This window comes from Thunnus maccoyii, chromosome 3 (genome assembly GCF_910596095.1).
Source record: "Thunnus maccoyii chromosome 3, fThuMac1.1, whole genome shotgun sequence".
NCBI classification, from domain to species: domain Eukaryota; kingdom Metazoa; phylum Chordata; class Actinopteri; order Scombriformes; family Scombridae; genus Thunnus; species Thunnus maccoyii.
In genome coordinates, this window is record NC_056535.1 from 22,202,582 (window position 1) to 22,228,109 (window position 25,528).

Here is a 25,528-nt window from a genome sequence, read left to right on the forward strand (position 1 = left end):
AAAAGAAAACAAACTGCATATTATTATAATCTTTATTCACGGAAAATTAGAAAAAATAACTTCAGAAAATACAAATCTGCATAAATGTGTTATTTAGAAAACATGTTTTATTTATGTGGTGGAGTTTGACACTGATACAGAGGGATTGTTACAGAATATACCTGATCTGCATTAGAATTATTCAAGCTGATATTAATAATTTTTCAGCAATCTTAAATCTACTCCATAATACTGGCTGATAGATACCATAAGAGAGAGTTTGCAAAACAAAGAGGATCTTTTTAAATCCAGGTACACAAAGAGCACTGAGTCAAGAAGCTTTGTCAATACCTACTGTTATCAAGATAGACTGATGTGAATGTGCAAAGCTTTAGAGTGAAAGACTGAGTGTTAAAGAAAACATAGCATGAACTGCATGCACATTAAAACAATCTTTAGGATAAATAAAGGTTAAATTAAAAGTATTTAACAAAGTCTTCACCCCAGAGTGACAACGAAGGACCTGTACACCTCTCTGTAGGCATTTCGGAGCAGAACATAAGGGAAGCAGCTCTCTAGCATGTCCTGGCTCAAGAACGCAGACTCCTCCACGATCTAAATGAATCAGAGAATAATGAATAAGATAATTTTTACAATATTATTTATTATTAATAAAGCTCACTGGAAGACAAAAAAACAGCCATGTCTTTGCTCTCTCACACATTCTGAAGATGCACAGCTTTTAAATGGGTCACAAGTATACTTCCTACTTGTCAAACCAAAGAAGAAGAAGATGTCCTTTATTGATCCCCGTGGGGAAATTGATCCTCTGCATATGACCTATCCTATACACACACACACACACACTAGGAACAGTGGGCAGCTGCAGTGCCTTGGTCAGGGGTACTGACAGGAGTATTAACCCTAACATACATGTATTTGATGGTGGGAGAAAACCACAGCACCTAGCAGAAACCTACACACATATGGGGAGAACATGCAAATGCAAAACAAAAAGGACCTGGGACAGCTGGGATTCAAACCCAGGACTTTCTTTCTGTGAGGCAACAGTGCTAACCACTGAGCTACCATGCTGCCCAAAAAATAGAAAAAAGAAGAAAAAAAATCCTATTGGTGCAAATGGTTCACCCCCCCCTCCTTTGTACACTTTGGAGTGCCCCAGGGCTCCATTTTATGACCTTTGTTTTTGCTTCTGAAAGTGTATTTTTTAACTTACTCCCTTATTCAATTTGGTCATTTGTCTACATGATTGTATTCATGTATTTTTCTGTTTCTTTCTCATGTTGTCCTTTTGAAGCACTTTGCAATCTCTGGTTTTGATAAGTGCTATATAAATAAACAGGTGAACACTTACAGGACCAGTGTGTAAGATTTGGTGGCATCTAGCGGTGAGGTTGCAGATTGCAATCAACTGAATACCCCTCTCCCTCCCCTTCCAAGCATGTAGGAGAACCTATGGTGGCCATGAAACTTGCAAAAATCACAAAAGGCCCTCTCTAGAGCCCGAGTTTGTTTTTTTCTGTTCTGGGCTACTGTAGAAACATTGCATTGCAAGTTGGCGGGCTCTGTGGAAGAGGACCTGCTCCCTATGTAGATATAAAGCTAACGAAAACACAACAGTTCTTATTTTCAGGTGATAATACACTAATTAAAACATGCTTATGAATATTCCATTTCTGCCAAGTCCTTTCTGCTAGATGCCACTAAATTCTACACACTGCACCTTTAAGTTTCGAGAAAATGCTACTCAGACAGGAGGAAATAGTGCATTTGTTGGGGATTATTTTCAGATGTGGATTAATAATTATATTAATATTAAGCAGGACAGTGTTTGTAGGACTGACTCAAAATAAACTACAGTTGCCATGTGTATCATAATAACAGACTATGTCAGCCTGTGTAACAGTGTGGCTCACTGATGTGTTTTTAATAGCTTTTGGACATGATGGAGGTCTATGGCAGAGAGAAAAAAACCAATAAAAGGCTTTGGTTCTACAATACTTGTTAGTGAAAAAACTTCCTCTCCATCTTTTTGAAATTTCTGCACCAATTTAAAATATGCATAAATACTATAAAGGGTTTAAAAGTTGCCAGTAATTACTTTATTGCTAATCATTAATTTATTGGTGTTTTAGAGATAATGCATAAACCATCATATAAGACACTGCGGGCTTGATGGCTTATTGTAAAGAGAAAGACCTCAATTAATGACAGGTTACAGGCTTTTCTATTAGTCAAATGTTAAACTCTCATGTGCCTTGTTGTAAATTTGAAGATATTTTAATCCGTATCATAATTAGTGTTGTCCTGGCAAGCCTACCATGTGCAGGAGCAAGTAGATGGACTCTCGGTTTTTGCTGTCCATTCTCTCCACGTTCTGTCCCAGCTGAAGCAGAGTGGAGGACGCCAGCTGTGGAATGACACAAGAGTTTAAAAGAAACAGATCAAACAACTGGAACGTTTTTACACTGGTGGACGTGACCTCAGCAGGGGAAAAGGTTGGCAGTGTCTTGAGAAATCTCTTGAACTTAAACACTGTCAGAGTAGTGTGCCCAAGAAACCATTTATCCTTCAAATGTCTTTTCTATTTATTTCTTGGCATGCCATGATCACCCTTTTCTGTGAAAACTGGTAAAACCATCCAGCATTTCACACAAAATGAGCGAAGGCAAGAGAAAAGTTTGAAAACACAAATTTGTTCCGCAGAATTAAGAATTTCTTGTTTCCTACCTCATATTAACATATTTATATACCGTATTACTATAATCTGCTGATTTGTGAGGCCAGAATTTTTTATAAAATCTGGCCCCTTTTTTGAGATAAAATGTTTAGAAACTTGATTCAATATTTGTCACTCACCAGGAGAAACTCTTTGAGATGCTGCTCTATGTTCTTGTTCTGAACAGTGAACATGGCAGCAGCCAGCTGGTTGATAGCTGTAGCTATACAGTGGATGTTGTTGTTATGGCCTGAGAAAATAAAAATACATAATTCAACACAGAAAAAAATGGAGAGAATATGTCCTGTAACTTTAGCCACAAAGAGGATGTTTTTGTGGCCCAATGATTAGAGAAATTTACTTAATGATCCATAACACTTAAGAGGGAGCATACTGAGCATATTTCCTCAAGCTCGCAGGGTAAATCTATTTCAAACATGCCAGTGGAAAATAGAGACAAAGAAAATAATCCAAGACAAACGCCACCCCATTCTTTGATAGAAATCTTGGCTATTTGCTGCTCTTAATGTTGCAGTCCAGGCTCGGAGCCAAGCAGTTAGGGTCAGCAGGGCTGCATGCCAAGAGTAACTGTATCGATGCACGTCAGCTGAAGTTATCTGTAAACAAAAGTCTCTCAACAGAAACGTGTTTCTCATTAACCAACATACTTTGTTTCGGACCGCGTCAGTCAGACTGGAAAGTATGATACATAGAGATGCTAATAAGCCTCATGTACAGGGTGGAGCACCTTTTTATACACTATCAGCAGTCGGCTAGTAATGACTGGAAGAAGTGATTAGTGTCTGGTTGAGTGCTGTCTGGATATTCATCACTGTCAAGCTGCTGCAGCTGAAAATTAATGAGTGAATGACTATGCACCTCCATGCTCTCGGCTGTAGAAAGAGTTGGGGTCCAGGGCCAGGGTGGGCAGGGACACGGCGATGTAGACAAGCAGCAAACAGGAAAGCTTGTACTCCTCATCAATGGACGTGTTATCTGCAGGTTTTTCATAGAGGACATTCAAAGATAAAAGAACACTCTCTTTTCCTGATGACTAAGCCATTAGAGCACATCATGCTGGCCTCAGATGTGGCACTAATAGTTTTAGTGTTACCTGTGTGCATACTGCCAATAGCTGCGACAAGGGCAGGATCGATATCGCATTTCAGCCCTGCAGCAGAAGCCAGCTCAAAAACACTCAGAGTCACCTGCATAAAAGGAGGTGCAGATAAAATAAACAGTTTAGAATCAAGCTCCTGCAGCAAAGAGGTGCAATTTAAATCTAATGTATAAATTATGTTATCTTTATTTTGTCACATTTTGTAAATCACATCACAGAAACACAGCTAGTGGGATGCTGATCTGTGTTTTACACTTCATATAGCTGTCATAAAAGTGACATACTGTATATTCTCTAAGGAGCGACACTAAATCAGTTGTGGGTGTCTTTGTCTTGACACACAGGTTTTGATCTTGCACTATTTCTGGTTGCACGCATGGTTGGCCTGTCTGGGCAGAATGTTTCCACTGATGTGGTTTAGAGCGCAGAGCTGCAGCGGCGATCATCAGAGTCTCTCTCACGGAGGCATGAGGGGGCTGCTGACGTCTTTGGGGTTATCCTGGCCTGGGCTGTGACACGGTTGTCATGCCTCACTCAGAGGCCAGACGTAAGTACAGGAGGGGGAGTTCATGAGTCACATTCACACAGATTGCTCCAGAGGGAGATAAGGAATTTAATTTGGTTGGTACTAAGAGCACAAAAAATGTTGTTTCTCTTCATTTCTCCAGCTCAGATCTACTGTTGCATGGATCACATATAAATTAATACAATACTATACACTCTGATTTGCACTATATTCTGCATTCTTAACGTTTGTTGGAAATCAGTCAATTCCAAAAAGTCTAAAATGTAAATATACATTGGAATAAATGTCATTACAATAATATGGCCTCAACCCTAAGCAGTTTTAAATTCTCCCACATTCAGTTGGCCCTGTGAAAATAAACAGTGTTAATATACTGTTGATAAACTGTGATGGGATGATTCATACACAGTGAAACCCTGATTTTTGCACTTCAATTCCTCTGTGGGATCTCTACATATGGATGCCTTTTTTACAAAGTAAGTAGTTCCTGTGAAGAAGGATAAAAAGCTGTGCATTACCTTGATGTCGGTTTCAGGGGACATGAAGTCCCGCAGGCTCACGATGGGTCCCATCAGGTACGGGCAATGCTTATGCAGGATCTAGATTATGAGATTATATGACACAATTTTTCTTTCATAATAACAAGAAGACCTTTATATATCAAGCTGTCAAGGACAAATCTCTTTCAGGAAGACTAAATTTGAGCTGTAATAATTTGTTTGTTTTTTTCATTTAGATTTGTAAAGCACTTTAATCTGCATTGTTTTATATGAAAGATGCTAAAAAAAAAATGAAAAAATATATTTCTGTTGTTTTATATATGGAAACTGACGTCAGGTCAATAATATGTACCCATAACAATAAAGTTAATTGGGCACTAACTAATTAAGACATTCAATATCTATTCTTAGAGAAGTTTGACTTGAAATCTTAACTCCACTTACTAGCTTTTTCTAGAGCTTTCAACTGAGTCTTTTTCAGCAGTTTGACGTTTGCTCAGTTGTCATCAAGTGTGGAACTTTTTCACATGATGAACAGGTGGTCGTATAAAACTTATATATACAACATACAACACATACATGATAACTAAGTAAACTTCAAACACTGACCATGAAAGGCAGTTGTAAGCTGGTGAGTGAATCTTGAGTTACTTTTTTAAAAAACTGTCTAACCATAATTTCCAAGGTCAAAGAATGAACTTTCACTCTTAATTTTAACTCTCTGATTTTATACATTTTAACTTCCCATGTCCGTTGTACCGACACTGCATTACTGACAGTTTCATCAGCATATGATTCATCTAAGAGTTTTAAATTAAATCATAAAATCTTGATGGACATTACATCTTTCAGACAGTCCTGTGTCATTAATCTGAAGGACAGGATCACCCCGATGATGGTCATCCTCTTCAGCACGTTCTCTCCACCTACGAATGCATATTAAAAACATCAGGGACTGACAGCTGTAAATTGTTCATTATGTAAACTTACACACAACACCGCATCATCAGCTGCTCCTATAAAGCAATGCCCTCCAGTACAACACTATGGGTAAATGTGTGACGTGTTATCAATGAGCAAATGAGATTATATTGTCTGACAGTTCACCTGATTATTTGTACTTCAATTAACTTCTGATAATGTGGACTTTAAGAGAAAAGAGTGCAGTTCTGGGAAAGGTGGCCAAGTAAAGTCATTTTACATTATCATTAGATTTTTATGAGCTTTACATAGTAAGGCGGAATACAAATAAAGACTGATTATGAATCTAGTGATTACAGACATAAGACATAGATACATCCATTTATTTACAGACGAGTACGCACAAATGTTACAACTTTCTTCTCATTAAATCATTAGAGAAACTTCACTACAGCACACACAGATTGTCTTCTTCAGCATCCTCACACAGTGTTCCTAATAATTTAACAAAAAAGCAAAATGTAAAAAGCAAAGTTGTGAATATTTGCTCTCTTTTAAAATTTAATCAACTTTTGCTCTTGGGTGGTAGCACCTTAAAAGATTTCAAGTAACTTAATATAAAGAAAATGAGTAAATAATTTACCCAATCTAAAAATACAGCCATTTTGTAGAATCACCATTATTTGACTTTATTTTTTAAAAAGAAAGGCCTGTCATATTTGTGGCATTAAAGGATTTAATTGTAATGTTTCAATTTTTGAAGTATTTTTACTAACACAAACTTGTAAAAATACATTCATGTTGTATGATCACTGGCAGTAGCCCAATTTGTAACAGAAAGCATGGTGTTTTCTTTTTTTTCATTAGGAAATATGAATGTAAAATTATTTTCTTGGTGTATTTTTATTAACAAAAGCTTGTAAAAATACAGTCAACAAGAGTTGATAACAAGAGTTGACCATAAATTTAAAAGAAAAATTGACTTTATTATTTTAGAATTTATTTTTTAAATTAATGGCAGAGAATCTAAAAAACAGCCATTAACTGTAAATATTCTTTTAAAATGTGAAACGTGTGTAAAATATGTTCACTTTTTTATTTAGTCTTATATTTGTTTGTCTTTCACCATTCATCCTGCCTGTAAGTGCTGATTATAATGTTGGTCCCTCCTCTGCATCAGGTTGTTATGACAGCATCTTGAAATCAACATCTGAATTCAATTTTATGCTTATCTGTACATTGAAAGCTTTCCAGAAGTTTAATCCTGGTCCCAGTTTTCTGTACAAGTGAGTTTATTATATCTAGAATACTGTATCTTCATCCAAGATTAACAAATCAATACTCATTTTGCTCAAAACATCGTTATATGGATGAAAATGAATAAATATCATTTTAGCAGGCTAATATTATGTAAGACTGAATTAGATAACTGACACAAGTACAAAGAACAGGATCCTCATGATTTGTTAGAAATACAAAGATGTGTATGTATTTGCAGTTAACACAGAAGTGATTATGGCCTCGGTTTTCAGTTTAGAGTGATTCATCTATAGTACTCCTCTGCTTCTTGTTATTGCCAAGCCAACACCTTTTATCCATTCCCTTCCTTTCCACCTCCTACCTCTTTCTTCACATCTCCTCCACCTTATCTGCCCCCGCATACCTGTTCCCACTTCTCACCTGTCAGCCTCTTTTTAAGATCGACCATTTCCTCTGGCTTATCAAAGTTGTTTTTCATCTGTACCAGGACGTCCATATTCTCGATCACCAGTTTCTGACAGAGAAGAAAAAGGTGAGATAAGCGATAAAAAACACCTTCAGGTGGGAGTTATAATGGAGAGAGGTCATAGCTGTGACAGATCTCTCTGTCAGTAAGCTCAGAGCTGCAGTGCTGCAACTCCTCACTTCAATCACAGGTGTCAGAGTGGGGAGCCTGGCACAGTACAGCAATAGTCTCTTGTATGTGAGGAGGAGTTAAAGGGGGCGTATCATGCACATTTCCAGGTCTATATTTATATTCTGGGGCTCTAATGGGAAATTTTTGTATGATTTTCAGTTAAAAAAAACTTATTTATGTTATACTGGATCTTTATGCAGCCCCTCAGTTAAGCCTCTGTCTGAAACAGGCCATTTTAGCTTCTGTCTCAAGTCCCACTCCCAATCAGCCCACTCTGTTCTGATTGGTTAGCTCCAGGATGCTGCCCCTCGGCAGACTTCCAGGGTTTCAGGTTACGTAAACACACAGTAGTAGTAGGATTTCACTTTTAACAATTCTTTTTCTCGTTCATACTTGAAATGGAAACCTTTCAAATACATCCGTACATGTTTGAGCCTGAATCCAATCCAACATATGCAAGTGGACAACACGAACAACCCATTGAACAACCTTAGCAACAAAGGCTACAGAACGGACGGCTGTTTGTGGTCATGCACAAACAATCTGATGTTATCATGAGGAGAAAGTAGAGGTAACAAACGAAGCGTTCAGAGGCCTGGGCCTTTGACTTGCAGGGAGCATTTTGCATAAATACACCTCAAGTTTTGGAACTTTGATCATGTTTAACATAGACATCCAACATCATAACAGTATAAAAATAACAGAAAATCACAAAATGCATGTTATGACCCCTTTTAGCAAACGTGGTGAATCTTTAACAAAAGGCTAGCTTTGAAGCCCCAAACTGCTTCTGGATGCACACATTTTCAAGCAAAATAAGGAATCGTGTGAATTCAATATATTTTAGTTTCTCTACTAGAATTTATTCTACTGGACAAATGTTTATGCTTGACTGCTGTGGTCATAGATTTGACTTGAGCAGCAGTGTCGTTTCCCCACTTCAGACAACTCCTGGTGCCAGTTCAAGCAGGTTTACTGAGTTGTCTTTGATTAAAACACAGAATATATGTCCATGTTTCAGATTTGAGGAGGTTTTACTCAGAAGCATTCCCCAGATAACAAAGTAAACGTGCTTCAAGGTATGAGTCCTTAGTCTACATTCTTGAAACAAACACATTGCATCATACCGTACCTTTAGCTCACTGACTTGCGAGGTGATGTGCCACATCAGGTTCTCACTCAAAAACTTCAGGCCATATGGACCAATTAGCTCCGCCAGTGCCTGTAACTCTGTTCAGAAGAAGACATGAATAATTTAAAGATCATGACTGGAGAGAGATGAGAGATCAACAGAAGCTTAATTGTTGTTGATATCATGTGGCCAAAAAAGCACAATAGACCGAGGCTCGAGTGGAGATGCGTTGTTTCATCCTAGAGTGGTGTTTTTAGAGGACTCAAATACAAGGTTTCAGTCAAGATAAAGGACACAGATTAAATCTGATTTGTGAGTGGAGCTGAATCAATGAGAGAAAGACACAAGTGCAGCTATTAGACCTTTCACACAGCTTCCTGAATATGGATGGATAGGGACGTGTGTGGTTAAAAATGGAGGTGGCTAATGGATGGGTGAGTGAATCACCGTGAGGCAGGCAGATACCTCACTACAGAGCAAATATAGACAATGATGATGACATTGTGAGGGGGTGTCTATTGATGTGCAGTGGTCTCCAAGGCACCGAGTGTGTGCATGCCTTGTGAAAGCATCACAGAGTGTAGGTGTGTATAATGTTCATGTATGCTTGTGTGTGCATGACCTAAGATCTGTAGTAGACTGAATATAGCCTTAATACAGTTATAAGAAGGCCCATTACTCCTTCAAGGCAGCATGAAGGTGGAACAGGAGGCTTTGTGAAGGAGAGACAAGTGACGCTGGAATAGTTATGAGGCAGGGACGGAAGAGCAGGGGAGATGATAAGCAATACTGAAGTTTACATTAGCCAGGCAGTGTCAGAATAAACTGCATGACAGGCAGTGTGAGAGAAAACACCGCACCACAATAACAAGGCTAACATTCTCTTGAGCAATAATCTTCCCTCTGCATGTGGTGTCACAGGAGTGAATTTGATCTGCTAGTTATGTCTTTTGAAAAGAGTGAATCATCTCTTGGATCTGTGGGTCCCTGATCATGAAACTTCCAAGTTCAGGGGAACTTTTTGAGCCTGTCAAATGTAAAAACATGTGTCTGTAAAAAGTAAAAACTGAGACAAAAATAATTTCTTTCTCATTGATGGCTTTTTGCACATGTCATGCAAAGATACATCATTCTGCACAGTGAAGTTCAAACATCCAAGTGAAGTAACAATAAGCAAAACATATTTTTGAGTGGAGAGGGACTTAAATAACTGTGATTAATTTCTGGGCCCGACCTGATATATCCGAGTACTCCTCTGCTCTGAAACTTGGTTCGTTGTCAGTAATTTGATTGACAAAGCAGTGCATCGTAGGACAGTGGACGATGAGGGAGTTGCTGGCCTGACGCAAGAGACTCTCCAGATACCTGTGGCCCAGACAAAACAAAACAAGACTTACTGGTGTTTGAATTAAAGAGAGTGAAAATGAAAGACTCAGAAAGAAAACAAGGCATAGATATGTACTAGTATGCTGCCTGTACCTGTTTATGGCTATGCAATGTGCAAACGAATTAATGTGTATTTGGATATTTGTGTTTTTAATGCAGTACAGATACACCTGCGCGTCACACATACCAGTTTGTGTAAAGGGTTGTGATGGTCTGCACTCCGCGGGAGTCCAGTGGCTGGGTTTGCTGCAGCAGGACGTTTTTCACCAGCCGGGTGACGTCCACATTGATGTAGCTGGAGAGGCTGTGCAAGCTGGCTGTATAGGCTCTTACTGCTGCCAGGAGGTCCAAGGGACGGGCTATCTCCTGGGTGGTCTGGTTGTAATTGGCCATTCTCACGATGATCCTGGAGAAACATGTTTAACCAACGTCACTTATCACCGGGCCCGGGTGGACAGATGGGACCTTAAAACGGGTTAAACGAGCCATGGTGGCATTGGAGCGCTCTTATTAGGTCAGCAAATTTGCTGCTCCAGGGCTTCACTGCAATCTTATTTATTTTTTGTCAGGGTCCTTCCTTTTCTTTCTCTCTCTCCCTGAATGGACTGTATTTACAATTTTGGCCTCGAAAGAACCAATCACTGCAAGCACGCTGCTTCTCGAGGGCGCTAATTTTAGGGTGACTGGAGATAATCATCAGCTAAGACAGAGAGACAAAACAGAGTATATACACAGAAACATTAGGTTGCCCTGGTACCAAGCCCTAATCTAAATAACAGTTAGCACTGAAATGACACAGAGCAAGGGAGTGACATGATGGATCTCTTCTCAGATTTTTAAGTGGGTGCAACACAGCCTGACACGGAGGAATCAGATAGTAGAATTGGGATCATTATAATGATGGAGGAGACATTTCACAAGTGACAAACTCCAAATGATTCCCTATTTGTCTAGAGGACAAAAAATGGTGTCTAAGTGTGTGAATAAGTGGCAATTTGGAGCGAATGCAGCTTGAGCTGCTTTTAAGTTTTCACAGCACTCTGTCACACCATGGTCAGAGTGATTTACTTTTCATGGTTAACATTTCTACAGCCTCTGTCCAGCATGGAGGTCAGCCTACCGTATTAGGTCAGCCTATAGTATTGCTGAAGTGACATGTGCACAAGAGTAGCTTCTAGGAAGCACAGAAAACTTCAGAGGAAATAACATTTGCAAATGTCACTCCAGGGACTCTTTACTAAACCTTCAGGGCCACATTTATTTCAACACATAAGATAATCCCCCGCATCCCCGCTCAGCTTACTCAGAGAGGCGTGTCTCCAGATGAGAAAGGAGGAACTCGGTGGGAACGACAATGTGGTTAAAGACAATAAAGTCACTGCAGAGACTGTAGGAGGAGCAGAGCTCTGTCAGGTTCAGATGCATCTTGTCCACACTGAGGAAAGGGGGAAAGACAGAGAGAGAGAAGGGAGGAGACAAGTCTTAAGGGGAAATATTTTGACAATGACTGCAGTATGGATGTTCATTTCTCAGACAAATAAGGTGATAAACATGCTTAAGAGTTGTAAAACACATATCCAAACTGAGGCAGAGGGGAGTAAAACTGAGAGGAGGGAGCGAGACAGAATTACAACTCTTAATTAAGGAGCTTTCTCTGACCAAAACAATGAAAGAGCCAACATAGAATGTACTGCCAATAAAAAGTGTTTCTCTAATAGGCGGAGGTGTTTTGTTTCTTATTTCTAATAGCATGATTCAATACCTGTCAGCCCTGACTCATGGTAAAGGTTAATAAGGTTCAGTACTAATCATGTCTCGTTGGTTGATGCAATTTCATCCTGTCTTCCTGATATCTTAAGGCAAAAAAAGTGTCATGGGGTGAAGGAGATGATTTGAAAATGCATTATAATATTTTTATAGACACGAACTGCATTAACTTGACTCTAATCATTGCAAACTAGAATCGTACACAGTTGAGTGTTTATTTAACTGCCCCGTTGATAATGATGCATGTCTTCAGAAATCAGGGATATATTCATTGCACTCAGTTTTCCAAACTCCTGCTAATGACTAGAGGCTCAGGCAGGGTCAGCAAAGTAGAGAAAGTGATGCACATAATCAAGAAAACAAAGGGAAAAGCTGACTTGGTAAGGACGGTCCGGTCTTTCCTCAAGCTTTCAGCCCCTGGTTTCTCTTTCTGGACCTCTCCTTTCTTTGGCATCGGCTTCTTTTGCTTTCTATGGCGAGCTGCGCTGATAGTCTCAGCACAGTGTTTGGGCAGCAACTAAGGGTTTATCAAGTAGAAAGAGGTGGATGTAGAGAAGAAGAAAAGAGAGTGAGAGGAAGACAGATAGAAGAAGAATTCAGCCTCACAAACATTTGGTACCATGTTCAAAGACAAACATGAGAGTTTTACGTTCACATTGGAAGCACTCAGTCAAAAAATTAACATTTTGGTCATATTTTCCTCAAGGGATTCAAGAAACAACACCACATTAATCAACTCCAGAGTTTTAGACCTGTGTTATCATTTCACTCAATTTCGAAAGTCTGTCTCCTGCCTCCAGCAAAATCCACAGATGCCAAGCTGTTACTATGATTATTTAGCAGAATCAATCTCTGCTAAATAATTAGTTTTTTAAAACCTGAAATAGACTCAGACTTCACCTGGTCGTTGAGGTTGCACTGCTCAGCACATATTTCTAATATAACATTGCTGGTCAGCCTGGCTATCTGCTCCAGGAAGGTCACACACAGACGCAGACTCTTCTTCTCCATTGCGTCTGTCTGGGCACACAAACAAATGCAGTATATGTGAGTGTGCACATATGTAGACAGACAGAATATAGAACACAGGTAAACATGTAAAGTATAAAGACTCAGACAGATGCGTTCCCTTACAAAAATACTAGTTTGTGCAGTATTTACTGACAATGGAAACTTTTTTATATTCCAATTTCAGTCTGACAAGCTGACAAAAGTTGCAAACAAGCAGATATAATGACTTCACAAATTAACACTTGCTTTAAAAAAGCACTCGCTAAAACAAGGAAATTGAGAGAATTCTGTGCACAAAGCTCAAAACTTTGTCGTGATTGTAGCTGACAGGATCCACGTGGTGATGTGGAAGTGTAAGAAATTAAACTTTATGTGGAGTGTAGTCAGTGTTTTTAGTGCTCCTCAGCTGATGATTAATAGCCTCATCAGAAGATGACTGAACACTGACCTCTTCTGGACAGAGATGGTGCCCACAGTAGCTGAAGTGAGAGCAGACACAAGGGAAGGCCATGAGGTAACGCTTCATGGTCATCTCCTCACTGCTCTGGGTAAACATCTTCTCAAACACTCGGGGATAGGAACTGGGAGATGAATAGAGAAAAAAACAGTCAAGACATTAAAAAGAGAAGAAGAGAAGAGAAGAGAAGAGAAGAGAGGAGAGGAGAAGAGAAGAGACTGACCAGAGTATGGACAGATCAGATGTCTCCTTCAGCATCCATTCCACATCGTCCACCATCCTAGTGTGAAACTGGATCATGTTCATCACCTTTGCTAAGTCAGGGTAGTCCTTTATTGGAAGAGGGGCCTTGTTCACACTTGTGTAGGCCTAAAACAGAAGATGAAGAAAACTTAAAGGCAGATAAACATAATTTGTACTCTTGTAATTGAACTCTTTGTGTCATTTGATGCTACACTATCAACCTGCGCACCTGTAGTCTCAGCCAGTCCAGTCGCAGGGCTTTGAAATCAAACTCCTCTTTGTTTTCCACTGCAGAGTGAAATTCAAATAAAATTTAGTTTATTGCATTTTAAATGCAATGTACTTACCCTTGTTTTCTTTTTTGCTGGAGAACAATATTGGGTATACACTAACTTAGATAATCTACTGTATTATGTTGTGATTACCTTGTTTGACTGAGAGAGCGGACAGCGTTGAAACAAATGAACTCATCAGGACTGACTCCTCCTCTGGACACACAAACATGTTCTGCAGAGGAGAAAAAGAGTTAAGGAGGTAGAGATGCTGTTATTTCATTAAATGAAAGCCGAGGCATTCAGCAACAGCTTTATTGTTGGATTTCCCCCACCTGCCACCGTCTACACCTTTGCTGTTCAAAATACTCTTATGCAATAGGCATGCACATTCACACCAATATGTTATCTACCTGTATGGTGTCATTGAGAACCAAGGCATCAAACTGTGCCAGGTACTGAACATGGTAGCGCTGCACTACATGGTTGTACTTTTTCATCAGACCTCTTAGTTTCTCCATGTGGAACAGCAACTCAGCCATCTGACTGGAAAAAAAACAACAGAAAAAGCAATTAAAACCAGACTCACAATTCCCTTTCATACCTTAAACTCAGTACAAAATACATTGTAAAATGTCCTCTGCACATTTTCGGATAATTACACTATAATAAAAACTACTGGACATAATGTAGCCACTGCACTAATGTTCTTTCAGGGAGGAAAAACTTCTAAAGTTACACCATTTTGCTGTTACAGCTTTGGGATTTGAAGTAAAGATGCATAAATGAATACCAAATGAGCAGAGGAGTTTTATACATCAGACATTATGCCTCACTCTCTCTCTACTGCTCATGTCCTCTGAGTGAATGACAACTGACTGTTTTTTGCACATTATGTGACACAGAGTGACCTCCAGCTGCAGCGGTCCCTGGTTTGATCTCTCTGTACCTACAGTATGACCTACTTGTCGATGTAGTCCTCGGGCATTTTTATCTTTGGCATATTCTCAGAGTGTCTAACGAGCCACAGGACCTCGTCACGGGAAAACGACAGAGCCATGAAGACAAACAGGGCCTTAGGGATTTGATTGGCAAACAAAACAGAGAAGAGGCGGAATGTTAGGAAAGAGTCTCAGGAAAAAGTCATGAATTCAAAGGAATTTCCCGCTCCTCTCCAAATATTCCCCAGACTGTAAGATGTGTGCTGGATGAAAGTTGGATCAAAGACACCACTTTTCACAAATCATGTGACCAGAATTTCAATTTAGTCATATAAATTGCAGTGATGAAATGATTTAAATTCCTCAAGTATCACCATTATACTCATTACTATATGCCTACCTTTGGTCCCAGTAGTCCAGGTTCATCCTCCAGAACTTTAAATAATTCCTTCATTGCTCCTCTCAGAAAATGCCTCCTCTCTCTGTGCATAGCCCCGCTGTAATAACATAGAGGAAATGGACATGGACATTCGGTTCTCACAGCTCATATCAATACATTGAATATTTATGACAGAAAAGTGGTAAGCATAGTCTCCTGTCAGTCTCACCTGTGGACTATCACATACTCACGACACTCTTTGATGTCTGCAATTCGCTTGTTGTATCTGAAAAAGTTGAAGAAAAAAAAATAGAAATACAATAAGAAGCTTTTCCTAAAAAATAAAGCAGTTTGTTGTTTGTAATTTTATAAATGTTTCAACTGAGGATTATTTTATTGTCATACTCATTTCAAGCTGCTCCAGCTTCAGCTTCACATATAACAATTTAAGACTATGTCATAGCAGTATATTGTAGACAGCTAATTATTTTGTCAAATCTTTTTTTTCACCACTGATGCAGTCTTGTTTATAACAAGCACCAGTAGATTGTGCTGTTTAATTAGTTGGATTGTTTGGGGACACACTACGTCAAATGTTACAGGGTACCCCTCCAAAAAAAGACATTTGTGTTGTAATCTGATTACTTACAAAGTAATAATGAATTCTATAACTCAGAACTAAATTGTTAATGTATCCAAAAAGTATCTGGCAGTTCAACTGATGTAGGCTCAGTCCAACTTTTTATATTTAAAATGAATGAATAAAAGAGTAATCAAGGAGAGGAGACGAGAGGCTCTTCACAGTTCAGGACTCTTTAATCCAGAGCAGACAATGGCACTTAAGACACATTTCTAAATCAGTTCTCATTCGTTTCAACTGTTTCAAATATGAGGTTGCAAAAACAGTCTTGCCTATTATCTTACTTTTTCAATTTTAATTAAGCAACGGCTACTTTTTCTCATGGTCTGCAGTGCAGAGTAAATACCGTAGCACTGCCTTGCAGCTTACATACCCTTTAATGCCGTCGAACAGGTCCTCTGAGACCTTGTGTATGTTGAGTGCTTCATCTCTGGTGAGGGTGAGGTAGAGGCCACTCCGCAGAGCCATCTTCCACAGCTCCTGGGAGGCCTGGTTTGTATTCAGACTGCTGTGGCACAACAGGAAGCCGACTAGAAGGAGGACAGTAGGCAACAGCTATGATGCAATTTTAAGGACTGGTATGAATTTACTACTTTCTGTGCTTACAGTACATAGTCATTCATTAGGTTTAGGACTTTTTTCTTGCTAAAATGAATTATCTGAGTAAGCTTTTAATCAAAAGACAGCACTGTTTTTGACAGAGAGAAATTATGTTTGTTAATGAAAGTTTTGAGCAGAAACAAACTTAAGATTGCTTAATTTAACTTTATCTAGTATTCAAACCCAGTGTGTCACTGTCTGTGAAATGTGCACAGGCTACAACAGACACACACATCTCAAAATGCTACAAATACTGATATGCATGATACTTAAAGGGGACGTATCATGCACATTTCAAGGTCTGTATTTATATTCTGGGACTCTACTAGAACATCTTTACAATTAAAAAAGTCCCTATTTATCTTATGCAGCCCCTCACTTCTTTTTCTCGTTCTTTACTCAAAATGTGAACTTCTCAGATACATCCATACATGTTCAAGCTTGAATCCGATCTGAAATATGTGAGTGGACAACGTAAACAACCTGTGTAACATCCTTAGCAACAAAGGCTATGGAATAGATGGCCGTTTATGGGCATGCGAAAAAAATCTCATGTTATCAGGAGGAGAAAGTGGAGGTGACATTGCAAACAAAGCATTCAGTGAAGCCTATGCTTTTGACTTTCAGGGACCATTTTTACATAAAGTATGTTAAACTTATGTTTTGGACCTTTGATCATGTTTAACATAGACATCCAACATCATAACACTATAAAAAAACAGAAAATCACAAAAAGCATGATATGTGCCCTTTAAATATGTTATTATAATTTGATAAAGTGCACTGATGGAATAAGTTATGATCCATCAAGAGACATCAAGTACTTACTAATGATCCACCGCTCCATCACCTCCATAGACAGGTATTCACATGCCATCTGTGGTGAACATTAAGCTTATTAAATGCCATTACAGACACATTTACAATAACTTTACATACACTGTAACAACCTTATGAGGAAAGTAAAAGTCAGTCTAATCAATTGCGCTCAATGGTCATACTAGTCCTCTGTACACACTACTACTGTGTTCTTACTGGAATAACTACACCATAAAAACCTCTGTGCATTATACACTATGCACAAAGTATTGATGGTCCTCCCAACATGTGATTAAAATGCTAAAATGTACATTTGATAATGCAACTCAAGAGAGCTCTAAAGCCTTTAAGGAGTGGGTGTCTTTGGCTTTCAAATATATTGTATCTTTTCATGAGCTAAATGGTTGCCTGGAGGTTGGTCTCTCGGCTGGGCTTGTGTTTCTTATATGAGGAAGCCACAGACAGCAGGCATCATAACATTACATCAAAGGGACAACAGGAGGAGGACCGGACCAGGCAGAAAAGGGAGATGGGTAGAAATAAAAGCTCAGGGAGGAGAAGAGAGGTTAAAAGAGAAAAAATAATTAATTTTCGAAATGATAGCTCTTTAACGAGTGGAGAGGGAAAATGGGACTAAGTGGACTGTACTTGACCTGAAGAACAATACATATCCTGTTATTGCATCTTAGCCGCCACACCTTCTTTCATTTCTGCAACTAACATTACTGGAAAGACCATATTTTAGACATTATCCCCTTCCTCTCTCTTTCTCCTTCTGTCAGAGATAAATACAGGCGGAAAGGTGACAGGAGGGCGGGCTCACAGTGTCACAGCAGGCCGGGTCCAGCATGGCAGCTGGAGCACTGAGCAGGCTGAGGAGCTGGGCGCTCCGCCACTGCTCTGCTGGCAGGTTCCTGCGTGGGTAGACCATCTTCAGAGACAACAACGCTGCTGTCACTGACTGGGAGAAGGACAAAACAAGGAGAGGAAAACAGTGAGTATGAGAGATGGAAAGAGAAGCAGAGAGAGAAAACTTGGAGTCCAACCAAGGGGGTTAAATTAGAGCAATTACAAGCTTTGAGGCTCAAAAACTGTGGTTGATTTTGTTTTTAACACACACAGAAAATTTATTATTCACCACACAGAGTGATGTAAGTACCAGTGTTAAAGAAGTAATTTGTAGTGTTATTGCATCATTTGTATTGCATTGTGTTAGTGATACCTAAAGCACTGGCAAGGTGCCACTGTGTCAGAAATACATTTTTTGTACTTTTGGTCTGTTTTTAGTAATTCTCTTCTCTATTGTCTAACACTGTCTTACACTACTGAGTTAAAGTCTGTTTAAAAGCAATGAGCTTGAGGCAAAATAAATGTCCACAAGCAGTAACTCCATTTCAAAGGATTACTACGATAAATTAAGTTAGAAGAAGAATATTAATGATTTTGGCTATGCCCCTTCATTCTAATTCTGGGAAATTTTAATGGTACAACACACAATGATATTTTAGACATCTTTTTTTTCAACATTTTGGAGAAGGTTATTTCCTGTTTCTTTACAGCAGTGCTCCAGTGGACACAGCCAGATCCACAAAGAAATGTTTTTCTGAGCATGGTTTTGAAGAACCTGACCAGTCTGCACAGAGCCCTGATTCAACACCTTTGGGATGAACTGGAAAAAATGAATGTGAGCCAGGTTTTATAAACCAACATCAGTGATTGATCTCACTAATGCTCTTGTGGCTGAGGGGGAGCAAATCCCTGCAGGATCCAAAACCTTGTGGAATGCCTCCCCATAAAAACTTTTATAGTAGCAAATTAATGGTTTTGGAATGAGATGTTCAACAATCACATAGCAGTGTGCTGCTAATTGAGATCTGAATCCAGAGGATATGATGTGATGTGTTTGACTGTTTTGATTGTTCAATGTGTTATGTACGGCTATGAAAAGTGTCATATGTGTAACTATATGTTCAATCTATGTGTCAACCTCTTAAATGGAATTGCTTAAGGGTGCAAAAGGAATTTCAATGTAAGCTGACAATAAAGTTGTGTCATATCGTATCGCATCGCATCACATCGCATCGTATCATATCATATCTGGCTGTAATGTTTGAGTGTCCACAAACTTTGTTGGAGTGCTCACTGTTGGCAATATAGAACTTATATCCTTACTGTAAGTGTAGTGGTGTAATATCCAGAACAGAAGTGTGTCATTTTGTATTTATGTGCTGCGTTTAAATATGTGAACATAAATAAAGGTATTAAAATGTGTCATGGAGGTGCAAAGACAGAAATCCCATTAAAATTTGGACAAAGTTGAATCAAATGGAACATTTAACATACTCAACGGTGCTACTATCCACCTTTGAATTAAAGTGAATCATGAACTTTGTACTTGTATATACACAGTAACACATTTTGCTCCCAATTGAGCTTACCCTTGTGTGTGGGCCAAACTCCTCAGTGAGCTTCTTCCAAGGATGATCATACTCCATCAACATCTGGCCAAGTCGTGGGTAGGAAGGGTCACTGCAGGATTTTTTACAGCGTGCAATTAATCAGTGGAAGAAGAAGAAAAAAAGTTGTGCATTATAATAACAGAATTGCGAATATCTAGCATTACCAACAGGGACTGTATTGATGATTAACATTTAGTATTTCATAATTTTATACATCATTTTTAGGCATCTGAATAATAAAGATCTGAAGCTGTTCCCTCTCAAGGTGGTAGCTGTGTGTGGTGTGCAAGTCAAATGTGACATTAAAATAAAATGTATGCATTTGTGCTCTCTGCTCATGTATCAAAGTGAGATAAGCATCCTGCTATTTTGGAGTGTATAAATAAATGTCATGCAGAGTAGGTGGAATCAAAATGACAGTATACCACTTGGCACTCAGAAAAGGCAGAAATTAAAATTCTAATTAATTATGAGGATCACAAGAATAGCTGTATGGAAGGGTATGCAAACTCATAATGGCATTAATCAAAGCACTTGAATAAAGTGTTTGTCACAGCTAGAAAGCTGCACTTAGCAAGTGCAACCCATTACTGAAAAGCACATTGTGCTCTATATGTGATGTCACTTCCATGTTTTCTCACCTGCTCCCATTGGTCATCTCATGAGCACAGTTGAACATGCCCGCCAGAGCCTTCTTGTCATCGATGCGAGAGAGCGTTATGATGACAGAGGTGTAGGTGATAATCAGATCCAAGTAGCTCTTGGTGAAGTCAAAGTTGATGGCCTGAAATCAACATTTCTGTTTAGTCAGTGGCTCTAAAATGACCAGTGCTTAGTGGTGGAAAATACATTTACTCAAGTACTTTACTTAAGTAAAGTTACTTGCACGCTACTTTATACTTATGGTAAATATTGTATTTTTTTACTTTACTACATTTATTGATAGCTCTATTTTTCATGATATGATTAGAAAATACAACATATTGTTAAAGATTTAACTTGTTGTTCCCAACCTTTGGGAAACTTTAGCCTGTGACCTCTTTAAAAAAGCAGAGTGAGGTTGGGCACCTTGTCACGTTTCAGATGACTACGAGTTGTTAGCACCTCAAAATGTTTAAATTTAAAATAATTTTTAAAATTATCAGTGTTCACAATATTTGGCAAAAAAGCTAAGTTTAAGTAAAAATGAATACAAATTTGTGAAGCAAAACTTCCACCAAATGTTCACATCGATACATCAGTATTAACAATCTAATATTGTCATATACAATAATATGTCATTCACAGAGGCCAGAGGCCATTTCCTGCAGAATGAGCACAGTACTTTCACTTTTGATTCTTAGAAAACATGTAACTAATAATACTTCAGCGTTAGTTTTTTTTATCGAAGTATAATTGTGAATCCAGGACTTTTACTTGTAATGAAGCATTTTAACATTGTGGTAATTGTACTCCCAGTTTGAAAATATACAAATTTATTTGTATTGGGTGGGTGGGGGGGGGGGGGGGGGGGGGGGGGGGGGTACTACATACTACTGCAAGGGTACAGCTTGAATGCTGAAGCAGTGGTTTGAATGATTTAGATCTTTTGCTATTTTTTCCCAACCTGAAATGCTGTCCCACACGAAATCCATCATAATCACTGAATTCATATTCAGGACCACTACCATTATTCTCCCTGAATATCCAAACTACAAAATTTTTACAGATACCTTTCAAGCTGGCAGGAGCAGATTGTTTTTTAGTGAAATATCACCTTAATATTTGTCAGTTTGAAATGAAATTACATCACAGACATTTTTCTTTAAGGGTTTGAAAGGTAAATGTAAAACATGTTACGACTGCAATAATGAGAATACCGAACAGTGAGAAATGTATTGGATCAGGACGATCTGCAGTTATATTAGGCAGAAAAGGTCTTGTGGTTGAAAGATGCTGCCCAAATAAATCCAAGTAGCACAAGATCCTTATAATGTCCCCATTAACTGTGCAAATAAGGTTACAGGAGACACAGAACAGTGAAATATACAGGAGCATATACAGTACATAATGCACAAGACAGCAGCCACTTTCATTATGACAATAAAAAACCTGATAAACTGAACAGGAGGTGGGTGTGGTGAAGAGAGAAAACAACATCATCTACAGTATGTCGCAGGCAGGAATAAACAGTATACTGTAGTAGAAGAATGAATGAAAAGAACACAGGACAGAGAGTGTTTTCTTCTACTTAAAACAATGCTCCATTCAGAGACACATAATTAGTACTTACAATATCAAAGAGGCACTGGCAAGCATCGATGGTGTTTAGCAACTCATAGACATTGTCCTGAATAAGAAAGAGTGAGGAATTAGATTAGAAAACAGACAAGACACACACAGCAACTAAACAACATTTAAATCATGTTACAGTAAACCTTTCATGCTATTTCCTAAACACATTATCATTGTTATAGATTCCTTTAGCAGTTTTTAACAGTGTTTTTACATTTGCATTGTCCTACAACATCATGATTGAGTTATTCACAATCTTACAAAGACCAATGATGCCTCGGCCTGGCTCTGACCTCCATCAAAGAAATATGCAAATGCACAGGGAAGTGTAACAGACTGCACTAAACCGTGGTGAGCGAACTGTTCTTGATATTTGGAATAAAATCAATTATTTTGCTGTCAGAATAAACCACTCTATATGTAAATATATTCTGGTTTTTGTCTAAAACAAAGGCTGTGCAGAAGGAAAGAAGAGAGAATGCTGTGAACACCACCATTGTTCTATAATTTCAGATTTGTGTTTTTATATTTAGAGCATAATGTATATTGGAAATTTCACAGAGAAGAAGAAAGAAAGTGAGGGAGAAAGATAAATGGAGAAAACACAACAATTACCCTGAACTCAATGACATCCAGGAAAGAGTCGTAGTAGCTTGCTGTGGCTGTCAACACTTCTGATTTCTGTCGCTGGATGCCGTTCAGATTTTGCTGCAATGACCATTAACAACAGTTGGTTGCTGGTTCAGTATCACATTGTATGAAAGGTAAACTGCTATTTGAAATCTGTTTTCCTGTTGGTGAGTTGATTAGCTTCGATAAATGATTGATTAAACCAACCAGACAAATGCAAATAAATCAGATTATAAAACAAATATATTAAAACAATGTGGACACAATAACACAATACAACATACAATACTTTTTTGTGAGGCATATCATGTTAATTTATTAACATGATATTTACTTACTTATTAACTGTTAATTTATTATCTCAACATAAGTTAGTTTTCTTGAGATCACAGGACTGTAGTTTTGTGATCACAGGAAAACAGTTTTTCAGTTTATTGACTCTTATCTTTTGTCTTTAGTTGACGGCTGTGTTTTCAGTGGATCACAGAATGATTATTTATTGGCCTAACAATGAACAAACAAATCTTGTTGTGTTAAGATCCCAAAATAATATTTTCATTATCACAAACAGAACATGAAAAATATGTACAAGCATCTTCTCGTATAGAAAACAAGGTGAAAAAAAAACAACTTAAACTTGTGCAAATGCTGCGTTCATACTTACAATGTTTCCTCTGAAGTCAATGTTTGGGAATTTCTTGTTGATGTACTTGATGGCAGACTCCATGGTTTTATCTGTCAGGAAGGATGGCCGCAGCTTGGCGTCTGCACAGGTCTGTGACAGAGATGGGGAATGATGTGACGTGAACGGTTTACCCATTATACTGTAGCACGCAGAGATTGATTTGTCACATCTGACTTTTTGGCAGTTAAATTCTTGATTTTCAACACATTTTTATGTCCTGCTATTACCGTCTGTGGATTCTCTGACAGGTTTTGATTGTAATGTTTTGCATTATGAGCAGCCAAAGAACAGAAAGCAAGCTTGTCAGCAGAAAATCACTGAATTCTCAGACTGCTTTTGAAACATGTGGGCAGAGTGAGTAATACATGTTCCCTGCTCCCCCAACAACCACCCTCAAGGTGACATTGAGCAAGAAAGTTAACACCCAACTGCTCCTGTGGGGCTGTTTTCTTTAGAAGCTCTGTGTAGCAGCTCTAAAGTGTGAAGCCAGACTGCAAAGAACATGCATGCATGCTTAGCAAATCTTCACAAGTTTAATAACGGCTCCAGGTAAATGCAAACATACAGTTCTTGCACACACATGCTCACAGGGTTGCAAAAAGGGGGACAGATGTGTACAGTAGATGAGGAGAGTGTCATTTCTTGCAAGTCACATCCAGAAATGTCTGGCATGTCAAAATAAATACTGTCCCTTCAGCCACTGTACAACATTTAAGCCCCACACAACGGAACAGGTAATGCTAAATATTACACTGTCTCATTCCGTCACTATACGCTGACGTATGAGACCAACGTGGTCTCATTTTTTCTGTCTTGAGTCTCGACTGAGTTTCAGAGCAATCGGTTTAGAATAACTGAAATTTGAGGTGAATGACAGCGCAGACTGACTTCCTGTTTGCACTTCCTCTTGGGAGAAATGAGCTCAGATGCAGTGGGAAGGCAATGTTGCCTAAGCAAGTATAGACACAAACCACTTTTATTTAAACAAAGTTACAATTATCTCATTTTATTTTGTTACTGCTTTTTGTGTTACAGCTCCTGGAGAGTTTCTTGACATCAAGAAATGGTGTATTTTTGGGATATTGTTGGTATTTCGCATCTTCATACCATAAGACTCTGTAGTACTTTACTTTAAACACATGATAAAGTACTTCTATATGTTGGCTTTAATCATTATTCTTTGTACTGTAGATAACAATTTACGTAGATAACAATTTTCTAATGTGTACAACCAAGCCTTTTGTTCTTCTACAGTTCAGTGGAAACTGAAAACAGAAATTTACATATAATATTTTAGTTTATTCTGAAGCAGTTAATAACCATGTGTTGATATTTTTATTTGTATCCTTGTATTGTCTAATAATGGTGTCCTGGTACATCTTTTGAGAAAATAACTTAGACAAAGCGTAAACAACAAAAATGAAGTTCCTTATTTCTCGCCGCTGTCACTCGCACCACTGACTTCTCTCTATTCTCCCTCACCTTCTTAATGTAGTTCATGCGTATCAGCACCCCATTCCCTCTCTCATTGAGGATGGTGAGTTTCTCAGCCAGTTTCTGTTGGTAGTCCATGGCTCCAGACACACTTCACCTCTCCCTCCGTTCGAGCCTTGGCCTCCTGGTCCTGTGTATGCTGCAGTGGTTGAACCCTCGGAAACAAGTGCACCCAGAGCCTCACCCTGCTGCTGGGTCACATGGTGACATAAGTGTAGGTGGAGTCTTGAGTTGAGTTTTTTGAGTCAGTTGAGTGTTAGAGAGTTAAAATTACTTATATACTGTTATTGTATGTTGAAAATAGACATGATTGTATGAAAAAAGACAGCAATTCAATTCAAAAATTCAAAACATGATATTTAATTACAAAAAGTTTACCAAAAAAAAAAGTGATTTAAAATGAAAATATTTTGGTGCATTTAATTTTTCAGTATTTACAATTACACCAATTATTGTATGACTTTGTAACACTTTGAAATAATCCTGGAGGGGAAACATCATTTATAATATACTGTTATTTACAGTAAATGAATGGCAACATCATGTTTCCTGTCTAACTTACACTGCCTCTTTTGTTGTGTGCTAGTTGACTTACTTCCTCTTGCTCTACCGAAACACTTCTGTCAACAGGGACGTCAGAAATGAACGGATCACTA

The 25,528-nt window shown here is 38.5% G+C and overlaps 1 protein-coding gene across 1 annotated transcript; it reads right to left on the bottom strand.

Moving 5' to 3' along the window:
* Positions 1-18: 18 nt before the first annotated feature.
* On the bottom strand, positions 19-25,056 carry nckap1l (NCK associated protein 1 like). Its single transcript, XM_042407534.1, has 31 exons — positions 24,861-25,056; positions 23,358-23,468; positions 22,679-22,771; positions 22,062-22,118; positions 20,431-20,573; positions 19,769-19,859; positions 18,154-18,291; positions 17,340-17,388; positions 16,285-16,441; positions 15,501-15,557; positions 15,293-15,389; positions 14,917-15,026; positions 14,365-14,497; positions 14,105-14,186; positions 13,909-13,967; positions 13,660-13,805; positions 13,428-13,560; positions 12,869-12,988; positions 12,346-12,485; positions 11,505-11,636; positions 10,389-10,607; positions 10,050-10,180; positions 8,816-8,913; positions 7,467-7,560; positions 5,709-5,791; positions 4,884-4,964; positions 3,834-3,927; positions 3,599-3,715; positions 2,860-2,969; positions 2,321-2,410; positions 19-594 (listed from the first exon to the last, which is right to left on the bottom strand). The coding sequence occupies exons 1-31, from the start codon at positions 24,948-24,950 to the stop codon at positions 478-480; spliced, it is 3,372 nt and encodes a 1,123-aa protein (XP_042263468.1). The 5' UTR covers positions 24,951-25,056; the 3' UTR covers positions 19-477.
* Between the last annotated feature and the right edge of the window lie 472 nt (positions 25,057-25,528).